At 44.3% G+C, this 19,623-nt stretch overlaps 1 protein-coding gene across 1 annotated transcript in view; it reads right to left on the reverse strand.

The window, feature by feature from the left end:
* DYNC1LI2 (dynein cytoplasmic 1 light intermediate chain 2) overlaps window positions 1–19,623 on the reverse strand; it is a 30,850-nt gene that overhangs the window by 9,480 nt on the left and 1,747 nt on the right. The window contains exons 3-7 of the mRNA XM_016929989.4: window positions 18,749–18,865; window positions 12,043–12,273; window positions 5,714–5,883; window positions 3,859–3,952; window positions 1,987–2,122 (exon numbers count right to left, since the gene is read on the reverse strand). Coding sequence (XP_016785478.1) covers window positions 1,987–2,122; window positions 3,859–3,952; window positions 5,714–5,883; window positions 12,043–12,273; window positions 18,749–18,865 — 748 coding nt within the window. The remainder of the gene's footprint in view (window positions 1–1,986; window positions 2,123–3,858; window positions 3,953–5,713; window positions 5,884–12,042; window positions 12,274–18,748; window positions 18,866–19,623) is intronic.

A 19,623-nucleotide genomic window follows, 5' to 3' on the forward strand; every position in this document is an offset into this window, starting at 1 on the left:
GTAGCTTTTGGCAGATGTGCCAAAATACACCGTGGGTATAATCCATCAGAACATCGCAGGTCCTGCTCCATACTGAGTTCATGGGCCCAAGGTCTAAGGAGCCAGTATGAGATCCCATTCCACAGGCTGCCCCACTCAAAAGCATTTAGCACTCTCCCACAACTCTGCCTAGAAGAGCAAGGACACAGTGGGGTCCTGTTCCGACAGAGAATAGGATGCAGAGAGCAGCACAGAAGGCAGAGCTCAGGATGGGATGGTTTTCTTGGGCTCTGTCATGGCTCCCCTCCTGTGGGTTGTTTCTCTAAGAATTCTTTCAACAGTTATCTTGTGGACTGGTTCATTAACTTTGCTGGCATGGGAAGATGTGTCCTAGAACCAAGGGGCAAGCAGGGCCTGTGTTTATCCTAGGCCCCAAACCAGAGGAGCACAGAGTCCTTGAGGTTCCTACACCAGTGCTGGCCAGCTCAACATCACAGGGTAGGATGGCACCCAAGTTCCATTATGTGAAGCCACAGCCTAGGGTTCCCACCTGAATCCCTTAAAGGTAGCAATGGTAAAATACCCTGTATGACACACTTTTGAACTCGAGCAGCTCTGAAAGATGGCAACTGACTGATTGTTCTCACAGGCCTCTCATTCTCCATCTGACTTCTACTCCATAGCTCTATAATCAAGAGGGTGCTTAGCCAGGGTGCTCCACCCCAGTATCCTTGCTGACTTTGCCAGTCACCAGAGAGGTAACTACCAACAGGACCAAATGTGCAAACGGGCAGGGCATGATTGAGATACTGCCGTGAGCCATGCAGCCTTCCGAAGCTGAGAGATGCTTCTTCATTCCAGACCAGCCCCAAATCCAACCGGTCTCCTTGCTCCTAGGGATGACATGTGATTTGGATACCAAGTGATTCCAAACACACCTCTCACTGGGCTTGTGCCTCTGGCGCCTGCCTGACTGCTCTGAACAACTATCTAAAATCAGCCCAAGCCTGTAGGTATGCCATCTATGACTAGCCTGAGTGACACTCTCCTTGACTGTGCAGGAGGCAACCCAAATCCCTGAGAGCTCCTGGCTTTCACATTTCCAGCCTCTCACAGACTGCACTCCCCGGCTCCCCCTATTGCAATTCTTTCCAGTCTGCCTGGGATCTACCATTTGTCTTCCAGCATCACCCTCCTGCTTTCCCTGCCATACTTCCTCCATAACCCCATCACTGCCCTTCCCTTCTTCAGCTGTGTATGTCCCCTCTAGACAGTGCCATATGCAAGGAACACGTATCATTCATTTCTGTGTCCTTTGCAGAGAACCTGAGCACCTAGTGGGTGCTGAATAAGGTTTCCTGAATGAATAATGTAATTGTTTGTTAAGTCAGGAGGATACTGAAGCCTGAACATCAATCTGCTAACACAAGTCCTGTCAGAGACCACAGCTTCATATTTATGCATCCAGCAACACTATGATTCTCCAGTGAGAGAAAGACACCAGCTTAGGAAAACAGGTATCCAAGTCTCTATCGAGGACAATCAATCCCGGTGGCTCCCAAAATGTGAAATGCCAGAAACACAGTAAGCACTTAACATAGCCAAAGCCCATGCTGACAGAGATGCCGAGAGGATGTTTGCAATCATCCCTGCCAACACACAGATAAAGCAGGCGCTTTAATAGAAGACATTCAGGATCCCCCAAGCACAATTCCCTATATTCCCTCCCCAGCCAGTATTTTACCAGAGTTGACAGTGAGTGCCAAAAATGGCTGGCTTAGGTTTTGGCAACTTGCTCTCAAGGAAGAAAGGCAGCACCCCTGACCACACCACCCACTTCCCTCAGGCAGATGCCTCATAATCCGGAAAGGAACAGAGAGAAGGTGCAGTGAGAGAGCTGGCTGTAGAAGACATAGACAGAAGGCACCTTCCTTGAAGGGGTAAAATGTAAAAAGCAAATGTACTTTAAAAAGAAGAGTTTCAAAGCATCAGCTCAAAATAACTCACATAAAAACGGCATCCTTTTCCACAACTAAGGCAGGTGTGGTGAAGTGGAAACCGTATGTTTTATGAACAATATACTTATACAACAAGTCGAGGTTTTTCTCTTCTTTCACTGATGTATAAATCAAGGCAGCTCCATCTAATCAATCTGCTTAAGAAAAATCAATTCACTGCAGGAGGAGACAAAATCGAACACATACAACCTCAAAGTACTACTCATAGGTTGATCAGTTTTTGATCAATATATGAGCAACAGAAAGCATTACAATTTTAAAAACTAAAACGCTTATAGAATTACATAGGCATACTGCACACTGGTAAAAAATAAAAAATAAATAAGTAAAAAGGTCATAGTAGCAGATGAATGAAGTCAAAAGCATAAAGCTATGTTGATGCTAGTGGGCTGTGCAGTTTATTTTTTAACGTGTAAATTGTTGTCTTGATCCCACAGATTACTTCCTGAGAAGTAAAGTATTGGCTCTGAGGTTAGCCCAGGAAAACACTCTCAGAGTATCAAGGTACAGATTCCTTCCCAGACAGATGCCTACATGCGACCAAATTTATCATTAAACCCATCTTTTGAGGGATGGGTGCCAACAGGCTAATGGGCCATCCCAAAAAAGATGGCAGGAACTCATCTCTCACCTCCACCCCAGGGTGTGGAACCATGGCACCAACTGCTATTGGCTTTTTATAGTTAAAAGGACTCAAAAGACTACAGACACCACCTCTCTATCATGGACAGCACAAAACATAAACATATGGGAAACACCAGTAGCCTATAAAACAATACCCTGTTTGGTAATTGACCTTTTCTACATAAAAGCAAAGTTTAAAAATATTTCTAAGACAGTATGATAAAAGTAATTTGATGATAAAATGATCACATTAAATTCTTAATAGGAAAGCTTATCAAATGTATAGCATTAATTAAAAGTGGGCGGACACAGTGGCTCACGCCTGTAATCCCACCACTTTGGGAGGCCAAGGAGGGCAGATTACTTGAGGTCAGGAATTCGAGAATAGCCTGGCCAACATGCTGAAACCGTCTCTACTAAAAATACAAAAATTATCCAGATGGCCGGGCATGGTGGCTCGCGCCTGTAATCCCAGCACTTTGAGGGGGCCGAGGTGGGTGGATCACATGAGGTCAGGAGTTCGAGACTAGCCTGGCCAACATGGTGAAACCCCGTCTCTACTAAAAATACAAAAATTAGCCGGGTGTGGTGGCTCATGCCTGTAATCCCAGCTACTCGGGAGGCTGAGGCAGGAGGGTCGCCTGAACCTAGGAGGTGGAGGTTGCAGTGAGCCGAGATCATGCCACTGTACTCCAGCCTGGACGACAAGAGTGAAGCTCTGTCTCAAAACAAACAAACAAAAATCTGGAAGTGGTGGCGCACACCTGTAGTCCCAGGTACTCAGGAGGCTGAGGCAGGAGGATTGCTTGAACCCAGGAGCACAAGAGCTAAGACTGCACCACTGTACTCCAGCCTGGGTGACAGAGCAGACTCTGTCTCAGAAAAAAAATTTAAAAATAAGCCGAGCGCAGTGGCTAACAGCTATAATCCCAGCACTTTCAGAGGCTGAGGTAGGTGATCACTTGAGGTCAGGAATTTGAGACTAGCCTGGCCAAAGTGGTGAAACACCATCTTAAAACAAACAAACAAACAAACAAACAAATGAGTGATCAAAGGTAGATACAAGTTAATAAACCTAAAACTCCGATACAGTAAAACATAAACCTAGTAAAAAGATATGTACAAATTCTCTTTGGCAGAACACTATTCTGGGTTTGGGAGGTGCTTTATCTCTTTGAAGATGCCCCATTTGGAAGAAAGCCTGTGACCCAGGCCCCACACAGCGCCCAAAGGATACACTGAAGGCAGAACCTCCGCAGGTGTGACTGGATAAAGTCCAAATGCTCATCCCTGTAATCGTGCTCCTTCTCCAGGACACTCACCGCATCACACTGCAGGGAAGACAGACAGAGTCACCTTTTTGCTTCATTGCCTGCTGACGATGGGAACACCTCATTCTTCAGAAATAAAGTATTGTGGCTCCAAAGAAGAAAGCCACAGCTCAGGGTCCAAGCATTAATTAGAGAAGAGTAAAAAAGAACTGGAGATTTTTCTCATTCATCTTGGGCCTCGTTTTTTTTTTTTATCTGTAGAGTGAAGATGTAATAGGCCTGATCACCTAACAGTTTGTTCTAAACATCAAACAAGCTCCCATCAGGAGACAGGCCCGGTGTAAACAGTTGTACACTTCACTCCACAGGGCTCCATTCTCAAGAACAGGATGAGAATGGCACACTATAATTGGGTAACATGATGGCTCTGACTGGAAATAAAGTACTTTTAAAACCCAAAATGTGGCCAGGCATGGTGGCTTACACTTCTAATCCCAACACTCTGGGAGGTCAAGGTGGGCAGATCACCTGAGGTTGGGAGTTTGAGACCAGCCTGACCAAGATGGAGAAACCCACATCTCTAATAAAAATACAAAATTAGCCAGGCATGGTGGCGGACACCTGTAGTCCCAGCTACTCAGGAGGCTGAGGCAGGAGAATCGCTTGAACTGGGAAGGCAGAGGTTGCAGTGAGCCGAGATCACACCACTGTACTCCAGCCTGGGCAACAAGAGTGAAACTCCGTCTCAAAAAAAAAAAAAAAAAAAAGTTTTAAAACCTATTGTTTTTCCTTATATAAGAGATACAACTTTATTTCTCTATTTCTCTATGACTGAACTTTGTTTTTTTTTTTTTTTTTTTTTTTTTTTGAGACATAGTCTCACTCTGTCCCCCAGGATGGAGTGCAGTGGCGCCATCTCAGCTCACTGCAACCTCAGCCTCCCAGCTCAAGCAATTCTCCCGCCTCAGCCCCTGAGTAGCTGGGATGACAGGCACCTGCCACCACGCCTGGCTAATTTTTCTATTTTAGTAGAGACAGGGTTTCACCATGTCGGCCAGGCTGGTCTTGAACTCCTGACCTCAAATGATCCACCCACCTGAGCCTCCCAAAGTGCTGGGATTACATGAGCCACCATGTCTGGCATGACTGAACTTAATTTTTATTCCTACCTCATCTTTCTAATTTTCCACCATCAGTTTGGACCACATCAGCTGATTTAAATAGCCTTAAGGAAACTGCTGTGAGTTCTTTTTTTTTTATTTTTATTTTTTGAGATGGAGTGTTGCTCTATCGCCCAGGCTGGAGTGCAATGGCACGATCTCGGCTCACTGCAAGCTCCACCTCCTGGGTTCACGCCATTCTCCTACCTCAGCCTCCCAAGTAGCTGGGACTACAGGTGCCCGCCACCACGCCTGTCTAATTTTTTGTATTTTTTGTAGAGACGGGGTTTCACCATGTTAGCTAGGATGGTCTCCATCTACTGACCTCATGATCCACCCACCTCAGCCTCCCAAAGTGCTGAGATTACAGGCGTGAGCCACCGCAACTGGCCAACTGCTGTGAGTTCTAAGTTTGAAAGTCAACAGTGCTTCAGAGACATTAACCCTAGGCCATGAGCAAACTGACTAGTCATGTTTCCTGCATTTAAATTTCCAATTTACATGATAATTTTTTCTGTCTTGACATAGTCAATGTACCTTAATGAATCTCAAATAAGCCCAAGTCTCCCTTGGGAAAAAAACGTCAACAGTTTCTCAAACTTTCAGATGGTGACTGTTCACCACCCGAACCCAGCCAAGCCAACAACCCCCTGGCAAGCACCTTTGTGCACACCACCAACACCGGGATCCCCAGGTTATGAGTCAGCACACTGTCACCCAGAGGCAGGGCAACATTTTCTTCATCGGAGCCTGAGGTCAGAGGGCCTCTTCTCTGTGGGGAACCTTGACAACCTTCTTCAGGTTCCATATAGTCTTGAAAATCTTTCACAACTGGGGGAAAAAGAGGGAAAAAAATCACATGCACATAAATAAAAATACATGTTAGCTTTAGAACACTGAAAAGAAGGCAATAATAAGCACAAAACACAGGCAGTTGTGTGTGACAAACTTCTTAGTCACATCCAACTGCAAAATCAAGGATTTGGGGATGGTGATACAAAATGCCAATTCTGAAATATTCAGTGTGAGCTTTGTAACATCGGGGCAGCAAAGACATTCCCCTGGGCATCTTTAATTGCACCAAACCCCTGAACAGGTTTTTTATTCTTCTTTTTTGAGACAAAGTCTTGCTCTGTTGCCCAGGCTGAAGTGCAGCAGTCTGATATCACCATCTTCTGAGCTCAAGTGATCTTCCCACTTCAGCTTCCCAAGTAGCTGGGACTAAAGGCATGCGCCACCACGCCCAGCTACTTTTTAAATTTTTGTAGAGGTGGGATCTTCCTGTGTTGCCAGGTTGGTCTCAAACTCTTGGGCTGCAGAGATCCTGCTACCTCGGCTTTCCAAAGTGCTGGGATTATGGGATTACAGTCTTGAGCCACCATGTCTGGCCCTTAAACAGGTTTTTAAAAAATACTAAGGTTTCAATAGTTCTTACCATGAAGAAAGCCACTTTTCTTATGTATCTTATATTTTCGGAATACCAGAAGAGTTGAACTGTGTAACTTCAACATAGCCGACCATTAGAAACAGCTATAACTTACAATACTTATCACAGTCCTCATTAGAAACGCCTAATGAGCTGGGCACAGTGGCTCATGCCAGTAATCCCAGCACTTTGGGAGGCCGGGGCGGGTGGTTCACCTGAGGTGAGGAGTTTGAGACCAGCCTGGCCAACATGGCAAAACCCCATCTGTACTAAAAATACAAAAATTAGCTAGGGGTGGTGGTGCACCTGTAGTCCCAGCTACTTGGGGACTCGTGCTAAGGCATGAGAATCGCCTAAACCTGGGAGGTGGAGGTTGCAGTGAGCTAAGATTGCATCACTGTACTCCAGTCTGGGCAACAGAGTGAGACTATACCTCAAAAAACAAAACAAAACAAAAAACAAAAACAAACAAAAAACAACAAGCTTCCATCCTGGCCAACATGGTGAAACCCTGTCTCTGCTAAAAATACAAAAATTAGCTGGGTGTGGCAGCACGTGCCTGTAATCCCAGCTACTTGGGAGGCTGAGGCGGGAGACTCAGTTGAACCAGGGAGTCGGAGGTTGCAGTAAGACAGAGCGAGACTCCGTTTCAAAAAAAAAAAAAAAAATGCTTAATGAAACAATTGAATTTTATAAGAACATGCTGTTTCCACACAGCTGAAGCTTGTCAGCACTAAGTAACCGGGCTGGTCTTGCCCAGCACCAGATGTATTTCCTTATTATCCTCACTCTTGTGGACTCAAGTCTCATCTTTTGGGGATCCCAAGTCACTTGTGCAGTGTTCACGGCCTATTCCTGCCTAACACAAGAAAGGGTCAGTGGTACAACATCCACTTATTGGCATACAATATTCACTAATCCAGCTAAGGAAGGCCATTAAGGTGACAATGGTCCGAGCCTCAGTTAAGCCAAGTGACCACAAAGCCCACAGCTCTGCACCTTTATGTGGGCACTTCAAGGCTCTCATGTTGGGCCAGAGAACAAAAAATGCAACAGTTAAAGCTACCTTGAGCCAGAGAAGAAAACAGGCAGCTCTACCCTTCTAAGTCCAGTAAGACTGAAGGATCAAAGGCCTTTTACTCTCACCAACATGCTAAGTAAATTCAAACAACAGGACTGAAGAGGACCTAGAGAAAGGTCCTACCTGCTCCTCTTCACCCACAGAACACGTTTCAAACATTTCAAACCACGAGTTTTTATTTACAAAGATTTGACGTTACTATTATATGAGCTTCTGAAATTATCTGAGAGCTCTCTGTCTTTCATGTAATAGTGAGCAAACTGAAAACTAACTGATTAGGCCCTAAAGTGCAGATGTGATATTTCATCTCTACAGCTTCTTTTTTTTTTTTTTTTTTTTTTTTTTTTTTTGAGATGGAGTTTCGCTCTGTCACCGAGGCTGGAGTGCAGTGGCACAATCTCGGCTCACTGCATCCTCCACCTCCCGGGTTTAAGTAATTCTCTGCCTCAGCCTCCTGAGTAGCTGGGATTACAGGCACCTACCACCATGCCCGGCTAATTTTGTTTTGTATTTTTAGTAGAGACAGGGTTTCACCATCTTGGCCAGGCTGATCTTGAACTCCTGACCTTGTGATCCACCCACCTCAGTCTCCCAAAGTGCTGGGATTACAGGCGTGAGCCACAGCGCCCGGCCTACAGCATCTCTTTAATTAAGCTCATTCATGTACTTTCACTGTCAGGCTAAACGCGATGGCTTATGTCTGTAATCCCAGAACTCTGGCAGGCCAAGGCGGGTGGATCATGAGGTCAGGAATTCAAGACCAGCCTGGCCAACATGGTGAAACCTTGTCTCTACTAAAAATACAAAAATTAGCCAGGCATGGTGGCGGGCACCTGTAATCCCAGCTACTTGGGAGGCTGAGGCAGGAGAATCACTTGAACCCAGGAGGTGGAGGTTGCAGTGAGCCGAAATCGTGCCATTGCACTCTAGGCTGGGTGACAGTGAGACTCTGTTTCAAAAAAAAACAAACACACACACACACACAAATACTTCACTGTTAATACAAATAATCTAGTCAAGTAAACCGTACTCCATTTTGGATAAAAACAGAGAAGAACTCCTCCATGTGGTTGTTGGAAGGGTCTTTAAAGGAATCAAATATTCTCACATTTTTCTCTTTAAAAGCACTTTTAACAAATCTTCAAATCAATAAAATATACAATGGCTTAACTGGGCAAGATCTAATGCCCCAAGATCTCATGAGGCACTCAACTAGGGCTTCCCAGACAGTGAGAAGCACAGAGCCTGGAAGGGCTCACAGGTAAGCTAAGCTACGGTTGGAAGGTGGAGGTAGGCAGCTCAGACAGCTGGCTCCACGAACCTCCACCCCATTACCTCGTGCACTGTAAACTTTTCTGCTGTTTTTTACCTGTGCCATGAGGAGAAAATAGTTCAGAAGCCCTAGATTATTCACGCTCTAAAGGAATGACTTAATTGTGGCTGCCCAACAATAGGAAATTCACATTTTTAAATAACTTAGCATTTTATTTTATTTATTTAATTGTTTTTGAGATAGAGTCTTGGCTCTGTTGCCCAGGCTGCGGGGCAGTGGCACAATCATGGCTCACTGCAGCCTCGACCTGCTGGGCTCAATCAATTTGTCTGCCTCCGAGTAGCCGGGACTACAGGCATGTACCACCATGACTGGCTAAATTTTTTTAGAGACGGGGTTTCACCATGTTGCCCAGGCTGGTGTCAAACTTTTGGGCTCAACCAATTAGCCCACTTCAGCTTCCCAAAGTGCTGGGGTTACAAGCATTGAGCCACTGCGCCTGGCCAACTTAGCATTTTAGAAAACAATTTGGAAAGCAGAGCAAATGTACATAACATGAGTGAAAAGGCAGTATTAAAAAGAGGAAGGACCATGTAAGTTGGATAGTAAAACGTGCATTTTTTCTTGGGTATACACATACTGCAGTGTTAACAATTTCTCTCCAGATGGTGAGTATTTCACAGCAGGGGACATCAGCCCACCTGGGGCTTCCCTTTGGAATCAGATGGGAGTGGGTACAAGAAGATCACAGAGCATCTTCACTGCTGCTGCTGCTTCTCTCTCAACTTTTCCCTCCTACCTCATTTATTGGTTTCACAGTCCTGAGAAGACTCCATAGTCCTACATAAGCATAAGAAAAGCCCCATATATAAAACAAGAAAGAGAAGACTAAAGTATAAAAAAGTGCCACCTTCTGGTGACTATAGGGGATGCTTTCCCTTTCACTCAGATGATCCCTGCAGCCAAACAGCTGCCACAGACACAAAACCACTGGGAACCTAACCCTAAAAGAGACTGGCCGGCCATGGAGCAGCTTTCCAAAATCATAAGAATGGAGACTGGTGTTGGACTGGAAACCAGGTTGAATAACAGCCCTTCACTCATTCCATATAACATCTAGAGTCCAATTAATCTGGAAAGCAAGAGTCCTCTGGGCAAGAGGATAGCCAACTGCTTTATTAAAATGTAGCCTAAACCCAGTACTAACAAAGCCTCCTCCAACATACAACACAAAGACGTGGCTACCATTCCAAACATCTGAGAAGGGGTGGTGACAGCAGAGAGGCCAATGGAAAACCAACCAGAGTCGTGGGACATGGTTCCAGCAATTGCTAGCTGCCCTATGGTGTCCTCTTTCCTCTTCCTCCTTATAACCAAACTGAACTTTGATATTTAGAACACATGGCAACCCAAAGTAAAGATTACATTTCCCAGCCTCCTTAAGAGACAGCAGCCCCTGCAGCCCTGCATTTCTCTTCCTCCATCCTGCTGACTGGAACACGGATGTGAAGGCTAGAGCTCTCAGTCAGGAGGAAGAGAACCACACCCTAGAAATGACAAAGCAGTAAGCACAAAGGAGCAAGGTCCTCCAGCTGTCTTCCCAGGGCTCTAATTTCCAGTCCTCAACTACCTACACCTCTAGATTTCATTTACAGGAGAGAAATAACCCTCAGTCTTGTTTAAGCCATTATGTTATCTCAGGTTTTATGTCACATGCAGCTGAATCTAATCCTAAATAACAGCCATCAATGACTAAATCACAAAATAAATTCAGTGTTTCATGGAAATTTAAGCCCCCCAGAAGCAGGCATTTTATTTACTGTGTCTCCAGCACCTAGAACCTGGTACCTGGTACAGTATAGGGCAGACACTTTCCCTATCTGGGAAAAAACAATATTGGCTCAATCTCTCTCTTTTCTGTCTTAACAGATCTCTACAAGGTTATCACTCTAAGAAAACAGCTTCAGAGAACTGAAGTCACCAGTACATTAGCCCACTCATCTGGGTACAAAGCTGTCTGTGCAGTGGATGAAAGCAGGTCTTCAGACTCAGAACTATTCAGAGAAGTTGTCCTTAAGGGCTCTATTTCAGGGAAAAAGAGGCATTATCTAGAAAGGTCAGTGGTTGAAGACACATGAGCTGAGCTGCATAACAATCACAGTAGCACACATGCGGGTGACCAGGGAAATATACACATGCACAACAAACCGAAGAATACAATGTTAAACTCATTGTTTTAGCCAACGTGGGACAGAAGCAAGATGAAGTACTGGACAGAAAACACACTGCGAGAAACTTGATTTAAAAAGCGCATCACAATTTCTGAACCATTCTGCCAGTAAGTGTGAAGATCCCGTGTGCCATGCCCGAGAAGCCCTCATTAATTCACCAGAGGGGGTGATGTCATCCTGTGAAAATACGCCAGGCTGGGTCAAGCTTGCCCCGGCCAGGACGGCTGCTGCTGCTGCCATGGCTCCAGCCCCTGCCCCTCCCATTTCCCTGGCAAGTGGACAGAAGATGATGTAACTGCACAGAAGCAAGGGAAAGGAAAAACAAGCTTCTGAACCACATTAAGGAAAAAAAAAACCCAAACAAACTTCCTTTAATTTGAAAGTTCTTTGTTGTCAAAAGGGCTTGGATGTCCTTAGTCTTAAAATAACCTTTCATGTTAATTACGAAAAAAAAAAAAAAAAAGACGCTCCTATTTCTAACTAAAATCGTATTTTGCTGGATTCCAAAATGAACTAAGGAGCTGAAAGCTTTGTCTTCTTTAGGACTTCCTCTAAGCCTGCCAACATGAGGGTCCATAGGGCCTTAATGGAATTCCAGGGCAGTAAACTCAAGCTGCAGAGACCACAGCAAACCCTCACATCCTCTGATGTTAACTCAGCAGACAGAGAGTAACAGAAAAGCACAGAGATCCACAGAACTTAACACATTTTAGGGAGTGAGGGAAGACTCTTATTTGAAACGGAAACCAATGAAGATAATAAATATTGATTTGTTTTCTTCAACTTGTGACACTTGAGTTAAAGACTGCTTTGAATACTTTTGACTACTGAGTTTACAAGAGGAACTCTGAAATAAATGGTGCAAACAAAACAAAACCACGAAGCAAGGGAAGCCTCTAGGATTGGGAAAAGGAAAGTGATTCAAACCATCTAAAGAGACTAGTGAACTTCCCAATTAAGAAAATTATATTTTACTCACACTTCCGTTCCAGCTCCCTCATTTTTTCTGGTGGAATTTTCATTTTATCAATGTGCTCACGTAAAACACTAGCCCATTTCTGCAGAGATTCCATCACAGTCCAAGGTCTAGACATGTCTGCAACAAAAATGACGAGGGTCTCTGGCAAGGATTCAGCAGAAACTGCAAATTTCAGCAGGCCTTTGTGGTACAAGTCTCCATCCAGAATCCACACGTTGCAGCGCGTGTGATCTGAGAAAACAAGTGAATGAAGCTAGTTACCACCTGACAGTGACCATCAGCATAGCTGCAGAAACAGACACATCAGGAAGATCTTGAAGGTGACAGCTATGAATTCTAAATAGAATGCAAAATTTGGAAATCCAAACCAAAAAGTGCCCAAGTGCTCAGGAGACAGCAATCCTTGGTCCTGGTGCCTTTAAAACTACAGTAATATAGGGTCCAGGCATGGTGGCTCACACCTGTAATCTCAACACTTTGAGAGGCTGAGGCAGGTGGATCACTTGAGGTCAGGGGTTCAAGACCAGCCTGGCCAACATGGCAAAACCCCATCTCTACTAAAAGTACAAAACAAATTAGCCGGGCATCGTGACACTTGCCTGTAATACCGGCTACTTAGGAGGCTGAGGCAGGAGAATTGCTTGAACCCAGGAAGTAGAGGTTGCAATGAGCTGAGATTGTGCCAATGCACTCCAGCCTGGGCGACAGAATGAGAGTCCATCTCAAAAAAAAAACTACAGTAATACAGGAGGTGTTCACACCTAAAAAGGTTTCCAAAATGTCTATGAAGTAAAGAGTGAGGGTATCAGACCCAGCGCGGTGGCTCACACCTATAATCCCTGCACTTTGGGAGGCTGAGGCGAACTGATCACGAGGTCGGGAGTTCAAGACCGGCCTGGCCAGCATGGTGAAACCTGTCTCTATTAAAAATACAAAATTTAGCTGGGCATGGTGGCAGGCGCCTGTAATCCCAGCTACTTGGGAGGCTGAGGTAGGAGAATCACTTGAACCCGGGAGGCAGATGTTGCAGTGAGTCGAGATCGTGCCACTGCACTCCAGCCTAGATGACAGAGTGAGACTCGGTCTCAAAAAAAAAAAAAAAAAAAAGGGTGAGAGTCTCTTAGCTTTCAATAAGAACCAAAAGATACTAATGTTCACTGGTCAACTGTGCCACAACCTAAATAATCCATCATCCTAAGATAACAGCAATCAGTAAAGCAGTGAGCTGTGCTGAAGAGCCTATGTTTAAACAAGCCCTTCTTGTGCTGGTCACACTAAACAATGCATTCACATACTATAAAGGATGCCAAAGAGACAGAACCTTTGTATTTAAATGTGAAGATAAAATCATCACTTACATAAATTGAGATATGAATTACCAGACGCCTAATTATATTGGGGAATTAGTAATTTTTTGTTATGATAATAATATGGTTGTTTTTAAAAAATTCTTATCTTAGATGTCCTTATGGCAGTATACATAGATAAAATTTAACGTCTGAAATCTGCTTCAAAATCATCTAGTGGGGAGTAAACAGAGCAAAGAGTAAAAGTACAGTTGAAATAAAATTGATCAAGAACTGGTTATGTATGTATGTATATTTATTTTTGAGACAGCGTCTGAGACACCCAGGCTGGAGTGCAGTGGCAACTGCAGTCTTGATTTCCTGGGATAGTGATCCACCCACTTCAGCCTTCCAAGTAGCTGGGACTACAGGCACAAGCCACCATGCCCAGCTAATTTTTTAGTTTTTTGTAGAGATAGGGTTTCCTGATATTGCCCAAGCTGGTCTCAAACTCCTAGGCTCAAGCAATGCTCCTGCCTCGGCCTTCTAAAGTGCTGGGATTACAGGCCTGAGCCAGTGTGCCCAGCCAGAACTGGTAATTGTTGAAGCAAGGTGACAAGTACACTGTGGCTCATGATACCACTCTCTACTTTGTATATATTTTTTGTTTTCTATTAAAATAGATTCACACAAATGTGCAAGTGCTAAGATTTAATGAAACATGGTTCCAAATGAATACCAGGATGACCTAACTGCCGAAGACAATTCTCCAAATTTATTCATTTATTTGAGATGGAGTCTCACTCTATCACCCAGGCTGGAGTGTAGTGGCACGATATTGGCTCACTGCAACCGCCGCCGCAACCGCCGCCACCCCTCCCTGCTGCCCAGGTTCAAGCGATTTTCCTGCCTCAGCCTCCCAAGTAGCTGGGACTACAGGCACGTGCCACTACGCCTGGCTAATTTTTGTATTTTTAGTACAGATGGGGTTTCACGATGTTGGCCAGGCTGGTCTCGAACTCCTGACCTCAAGTGATCTGCCTGCCTCAGCCTCCCAAAGTGCTGGGATTATAGGCATGAATCACCATGCCCGGCCAAATTTATAATGTATTTTTAGAAATTTTCAGTTATCTTTGAGAACTATTTTTTATTTATTTTTATTTTTTGAGATGGAGTCTCCCTCTGTCACCCAGGTTGGAATGCAGTGGTGCAAGCTCAACTCATTGCAATCTCCTACTCTAAGGCTTCGATTCTCCTGCCTCAGCTTCTGAGTAGCTGGGATTACAGGAGTGCACCACTACGCCCAGCTAATTTTTGCATTTTTAGTAGAGACCAGGTTTCACCATGTTGGCTGGGCTAGTCTCGAACTCCTGACCTGTGGTGATCTGCCCGCCTCAGCCTTGTTGGGATTACAGGCATGAGCCACCGTGCCCGGCAGAACTATTTTTTATAAAAGTACCTTGAGAACTATCATCAAAAATATTTTATTAACTATTAATACTTTTTCTTTTTGTGATGAGTTTTACTTTGTTGCCTAGACTGGAGTGTAGTGGTGTGGTGTAGGGGTGTGCCTAGACTGGCGTAGCTCACTGCAGCCCACGCCTCCCAGGTTCAGGCGATCCTCATGCCTCAGGCTCTTGAGTGGCTGGGATTACAGTTGTGTGCCACCATACTGGCTGATTTTTGTATTTTTAGTAGAAATGGGGTTTCACCACGTTGTCCAGGCTGGTCCCGAACTCCTGGGCTCAAGGGGTCCGCCCACCTCAGCCTCACAAAGTGCTGGGATTACAGGCGTGAGCCACCACGCCCGGCCTATTAGCTTCTTTTTCAACAAATTCCAACATATACTTTAAAACCAGCAGGGCCCGGTGGCTCACGCCTGTAATCCCAGCACTTTGGGAGTCTGAGGCGGGTGGATCACTTGAGCTCAAGAGTTCAGGACCAGCCTGGACAACATGGCAAAACCCCATCTCTACAAAAGATACAAAAATTAGCCAGGCTTGGTGGCATGTACCTGTAGTCCCAGCTACTCAGGAGACTGAGGAGGGAGGACTGCTTGAGCTCGGGAGGTGGAGGTTGCAGGGAGCTGAGATAACGCCACTGCACTCCAGCCTGGATGACAGAGCCAGACCCTGTCTCAAAAAAAGAAAAAAAAAAAAAACAAAACAAACAAAAAAACCCAATCTTCCTCTTTTAGAAAAATATACTTAAAAAAAAACCTATCTTTTATTAACTACCTTTTTTGTATAAGCAATTAACATGCTATAAAAAAATTTATATTCATGACTTTGTGTCAACAGTATAAAGTATCTAAATCTAGCAATACTTTCAAATTCTATTTTAGCGGCTTTAGTTTGGGTTCTGTGAATGTCCTCAAAAATACTACTCTGTACCCAAAGTCTGTGGGTTTTAATGCCTACCCATCCACAGGCATGGTTCCTTTTTTCAGCCTCTCTCCCCACTGCCCACTACACATAACTCACCCATGTGCTTGGAGATCACACCATGTGTAGCATTAAACAGATGCCCCCAAACCTGGAGGCAGAGGTCCTTTGACATGTCACATCCTACCACAAACTAGGTACAAGCCAGAGACTGTTTTCTCTACCTGGGTAACTGCTTGCAAAGCGTATATTTATAACTCAATCACATCACACAATAAGAAAGACTAGGGCTGGAAAATGTACCATTAACAACAGATAAGGGCAATTCCTCCATCAAACAGGAACTTGCAAGCGGGTGGCCTAAAAAAATCCAATAAATGCAGAGACCAAGAAGTTTTTAAGGTAACTTTAAAAAAAATCTGTATATAAGTTAAAATATACTTAAAGGCAAATAAATGTGGTCAACACGATGCTCTGGCATGAAATATGCTTATGGTATCTTGAAACAGAAGAGGCTATAGAGATTCACAGATTACCTACATCATGTTTTACACTTTCAAAAGAAACAAAAGGGTACTAGAGCTATCACCATGTCTCAAGCACTGTTACACCTGATACACCCTGTATCATTTTGTATAGGCACCATTACTCCATTCTACAAATGAGGAAACTCAAGTACAGAGTGGTTAAGTTAGTTACCCAAAACACAACTACTGACTACAGGCATGGCATTCTGAACGAGTTCTGCCTGGCTCCAAAGCCACAGCTCTTTCCACAGTAACCACACTGTCCAAAAAAGGAAGCAAAAGACTCAATACATGTGAGATCCTCTGGCCAGGCTCAGCAGCCCTGTATGTACAGACTCCAGTGGGCCTAGATGAGTACCCAAATGCCTCTGTCCTTCTTACACAAGAGACTCTTACCCATGCCCTCAACATTTTTTTTTTTTTTTTGAGACAGAGTCTCACTCTGTTGCCCAGGCTGGAGTGCAGTGGCACAATCTCGGTCACCGCAACCTCTGCCTCCCAGGTTGAAGCGATTCTCCTGCCTCAGCCTCCTGGGTAGCTGGGATTACAGGCGTGTGCCACCATGCCTGGCTAATTTTTGTATTTTTACTAGAGACAGAGTTTCACCATGTTGGCCAGGCTGGTCTCAAATGGACCTCAGGTGATCTGCCTGCCTCAGACTCCCAAAATGCTGGGATTACAGGCGTGAGCCACCGCGCCCAGCCACCCATGCCCTCTACTAAACAGCTCTTGGAGATGGTAGAATTACGGTGCTGGAAAGGACCTTGGTTCAACTTTGTCATTTTAGCAATAAGGAAATGGGGGACTAGAGGTGGTAGGATCAGCCCTCATTATATAATCGCCCATACATCGTAATCTTTACTGTTTAAATGAGTAAAGGCAAATATAAAGAAAGTAATTTTTTTTTTTTTTTTTTTAAGAAGGAGTCTCGCTTTATCGCCTAGGCTGGAGTGCAGTGGTGCAATCTCGGCTCACTGCAACCTCCACCTCCTGGGTTCAAGCGATTTTCATGACTCAGCCTCCAGAGTAGCTGGGGCTACAGGCATGCACCACCACACCTGGCTAATGTTTTGTATTGTTAGTAGAGATGGGGTTTCACCAAGTTGACCAGGCTGGTCTTGAACTCCTGATCCCAAGTGATCCACCCGCCTCAGCCACCCAAAGTGCTAGAATTACAGACGTCAGCCACCACGCCTGCCCTAAAGAAAGTAATTTAGTGAATACACTTCATCTTTAGGTTATACAGATAACTTTTCTACCAAAAAAACAAACCAACCAACCAACCTAGGTACCAACGGTTATTTATTTTTGAATCATTGAAAAGATCTAACATAGGCTGGGTGCAGTGGTTCATGCCTGTAATCCCAGCACTTTGAGAGGCTGAGGCGAGCAGACTGCTTGAGCTCAGGAGTTCGAGACCAACCTGAGCAACATCGTGAAACCCCATCTGTACAAAAATGAGCCAGGTGTGGTGGCACACATCTATAGTCCCAGCTGCTTAGGAGGCTGAGGTGGAAGGATGACCCGAGGCTGGGAGGCAGAGGTTGCAATGAGCCAAGACTGAGCCACTGCACCCCAGCCTGGGTGACAGAGTAAAACCCTGTCTCAAAAAAAAAAAAAAAAAAAGATCTAACATAAAACCAAAAGATTATAAAGGAGGCATTACTGAGCAGTTGTAACCCAAAACCATTACTCCAACTCACAATTACACTTGTAAGAAAACATTTTAAAATTATATGTATTCCTTATAAGAGTGTTTATCATGTGCTTTCAATCCTCCTAAGCAGAAACTATTACTACTCACGTTTTAAAGATGAGGAATTAAAGAATATTACCACCTCTGAGCATCTACTCCTCTACCAGAAGAAACACAGAAAATGGGCATTTCTTTCATTCTTTCTTTTTTAAAAAACAGAGACGGTCTCGCTCTGTCACCCAGGCTTGAGTGTATAACACAACTCACGGCAGTCCCCAACTCCTGGCCTCAAGTGATCCTCCCACCTCAGCCTCCTGAGTAGCTGCGATTATGGCAGGAGTCACCAAATCCGGCAGAAACTACCATTTCTAAACTGTCACAAAGAGATTCAGGAAACTCTCCTATTAACATATGTTAAATTGTTACACTCTAAACCACACCAACTACTAGAACCAGGCAGAGTAACAATGGTCCCCAGGACAGCCAAGCATTTCTCTCATATAAAACTCCAAAGCTTTAAAAAATCTTTCTTACCACCTTTATGGGTTAAGTAAAAATTTATCTTCAGTATCTCTTTTTAAAGGCAGGCTAGCCAGAGCAACAGCTAAGTGTCCCATTCCCCAATTTTGCTAACATACTCTATAAAGGGGGTTAAGTCCTGCAAAAGATACGTACTTCATCTATTCTGTGATTAACTCTCTGAGAACCAAACAGAAAACTGAGAATGCCTGGCCATGTTGCAGGAACTGCACCCAAGGAAGCAGTCAGAGTCCTGCATACACCCCCTTACCATGGGACCAATGCTTCACTCACCATCTCGGTCCTCATCATGGACACTGAGGTAGAGATATTCTAGGCCTCTTCCTTTTTTGCCATGCTCAGCTCCTTGTAGTTTAGTCATGAGGGTTGTTTTACCAGAACCATCTTCACCTACAAAGGATGTTTGCAAGACAAAGGTGTACTGTTTATTCCGGGCAAGGATGGGGAGGCATGACACTCACATGACAAGGAGAAACTAAGAATTTCATGCAAAGTCTGCTGTTGAAGTCTCACCTGCTTTCATAAACAAAGGACTTTGCTGGAAGAGTGGTTGGGAGGGTGGGGAGGAGAGGGTGGTAAAGGCAGCAAATTCCAAGATCTAAAATGACATTCTACTGCAGTTATCCTTACTTCAAAAGGGAAATAATGAGGCAGGTCCACAGGCCCTATCTATAATTTATAAGACATGCATTCGGAGAAGTGAAAGTAAAAGGTAGGGTTAGTTTCTCACAAGAAAAAGTTTCACCACAAGAAAAACAAGAAATCTTCAAAATATGATACAATTAACCTAAAAGTCCAGGTACTGTGAACTAAAAAAAGTCTGATCCTGCTTCACAATGGTGAAGAATGGAAGTTATTCACTTTTGATTTTAGTACATCTCCTTCACAAACATTCTGAAGGCTAAGAAACTGACGAAAATAATTATAGACCTAGCAAAACTCTTCAGTACAATCTCAGTTAATTATGAAGCACTTCTTCATCTCCCTCCACCCAAACAACACCCCCCTTCCCCGGATCCTTAAACATCAAGGAAAACCATCGCCAAACATTACTAGGCACTTCTGGCATTTAATAATATGGAATTACAGAACATGAGAATTGAAAGGCAGTCAGTCCACAGATCAAAGACCTCCTCTCCATCTCCAAT

Source organism: Pan troglodytes, chromosome 18 (assembly GCF_028858775.2).
Source record: "Pan troglodytes isolate AG18354 chromosome 18, NHGRI_mPanTro3-v2.0_pri, whole genome shotgun sequence".
Taxonomy (NCBI): Eukaryota; Metazoa; Chordata; class Mammalia; order Primates; family Hominidae; genus Pan; species Pan troglodytes.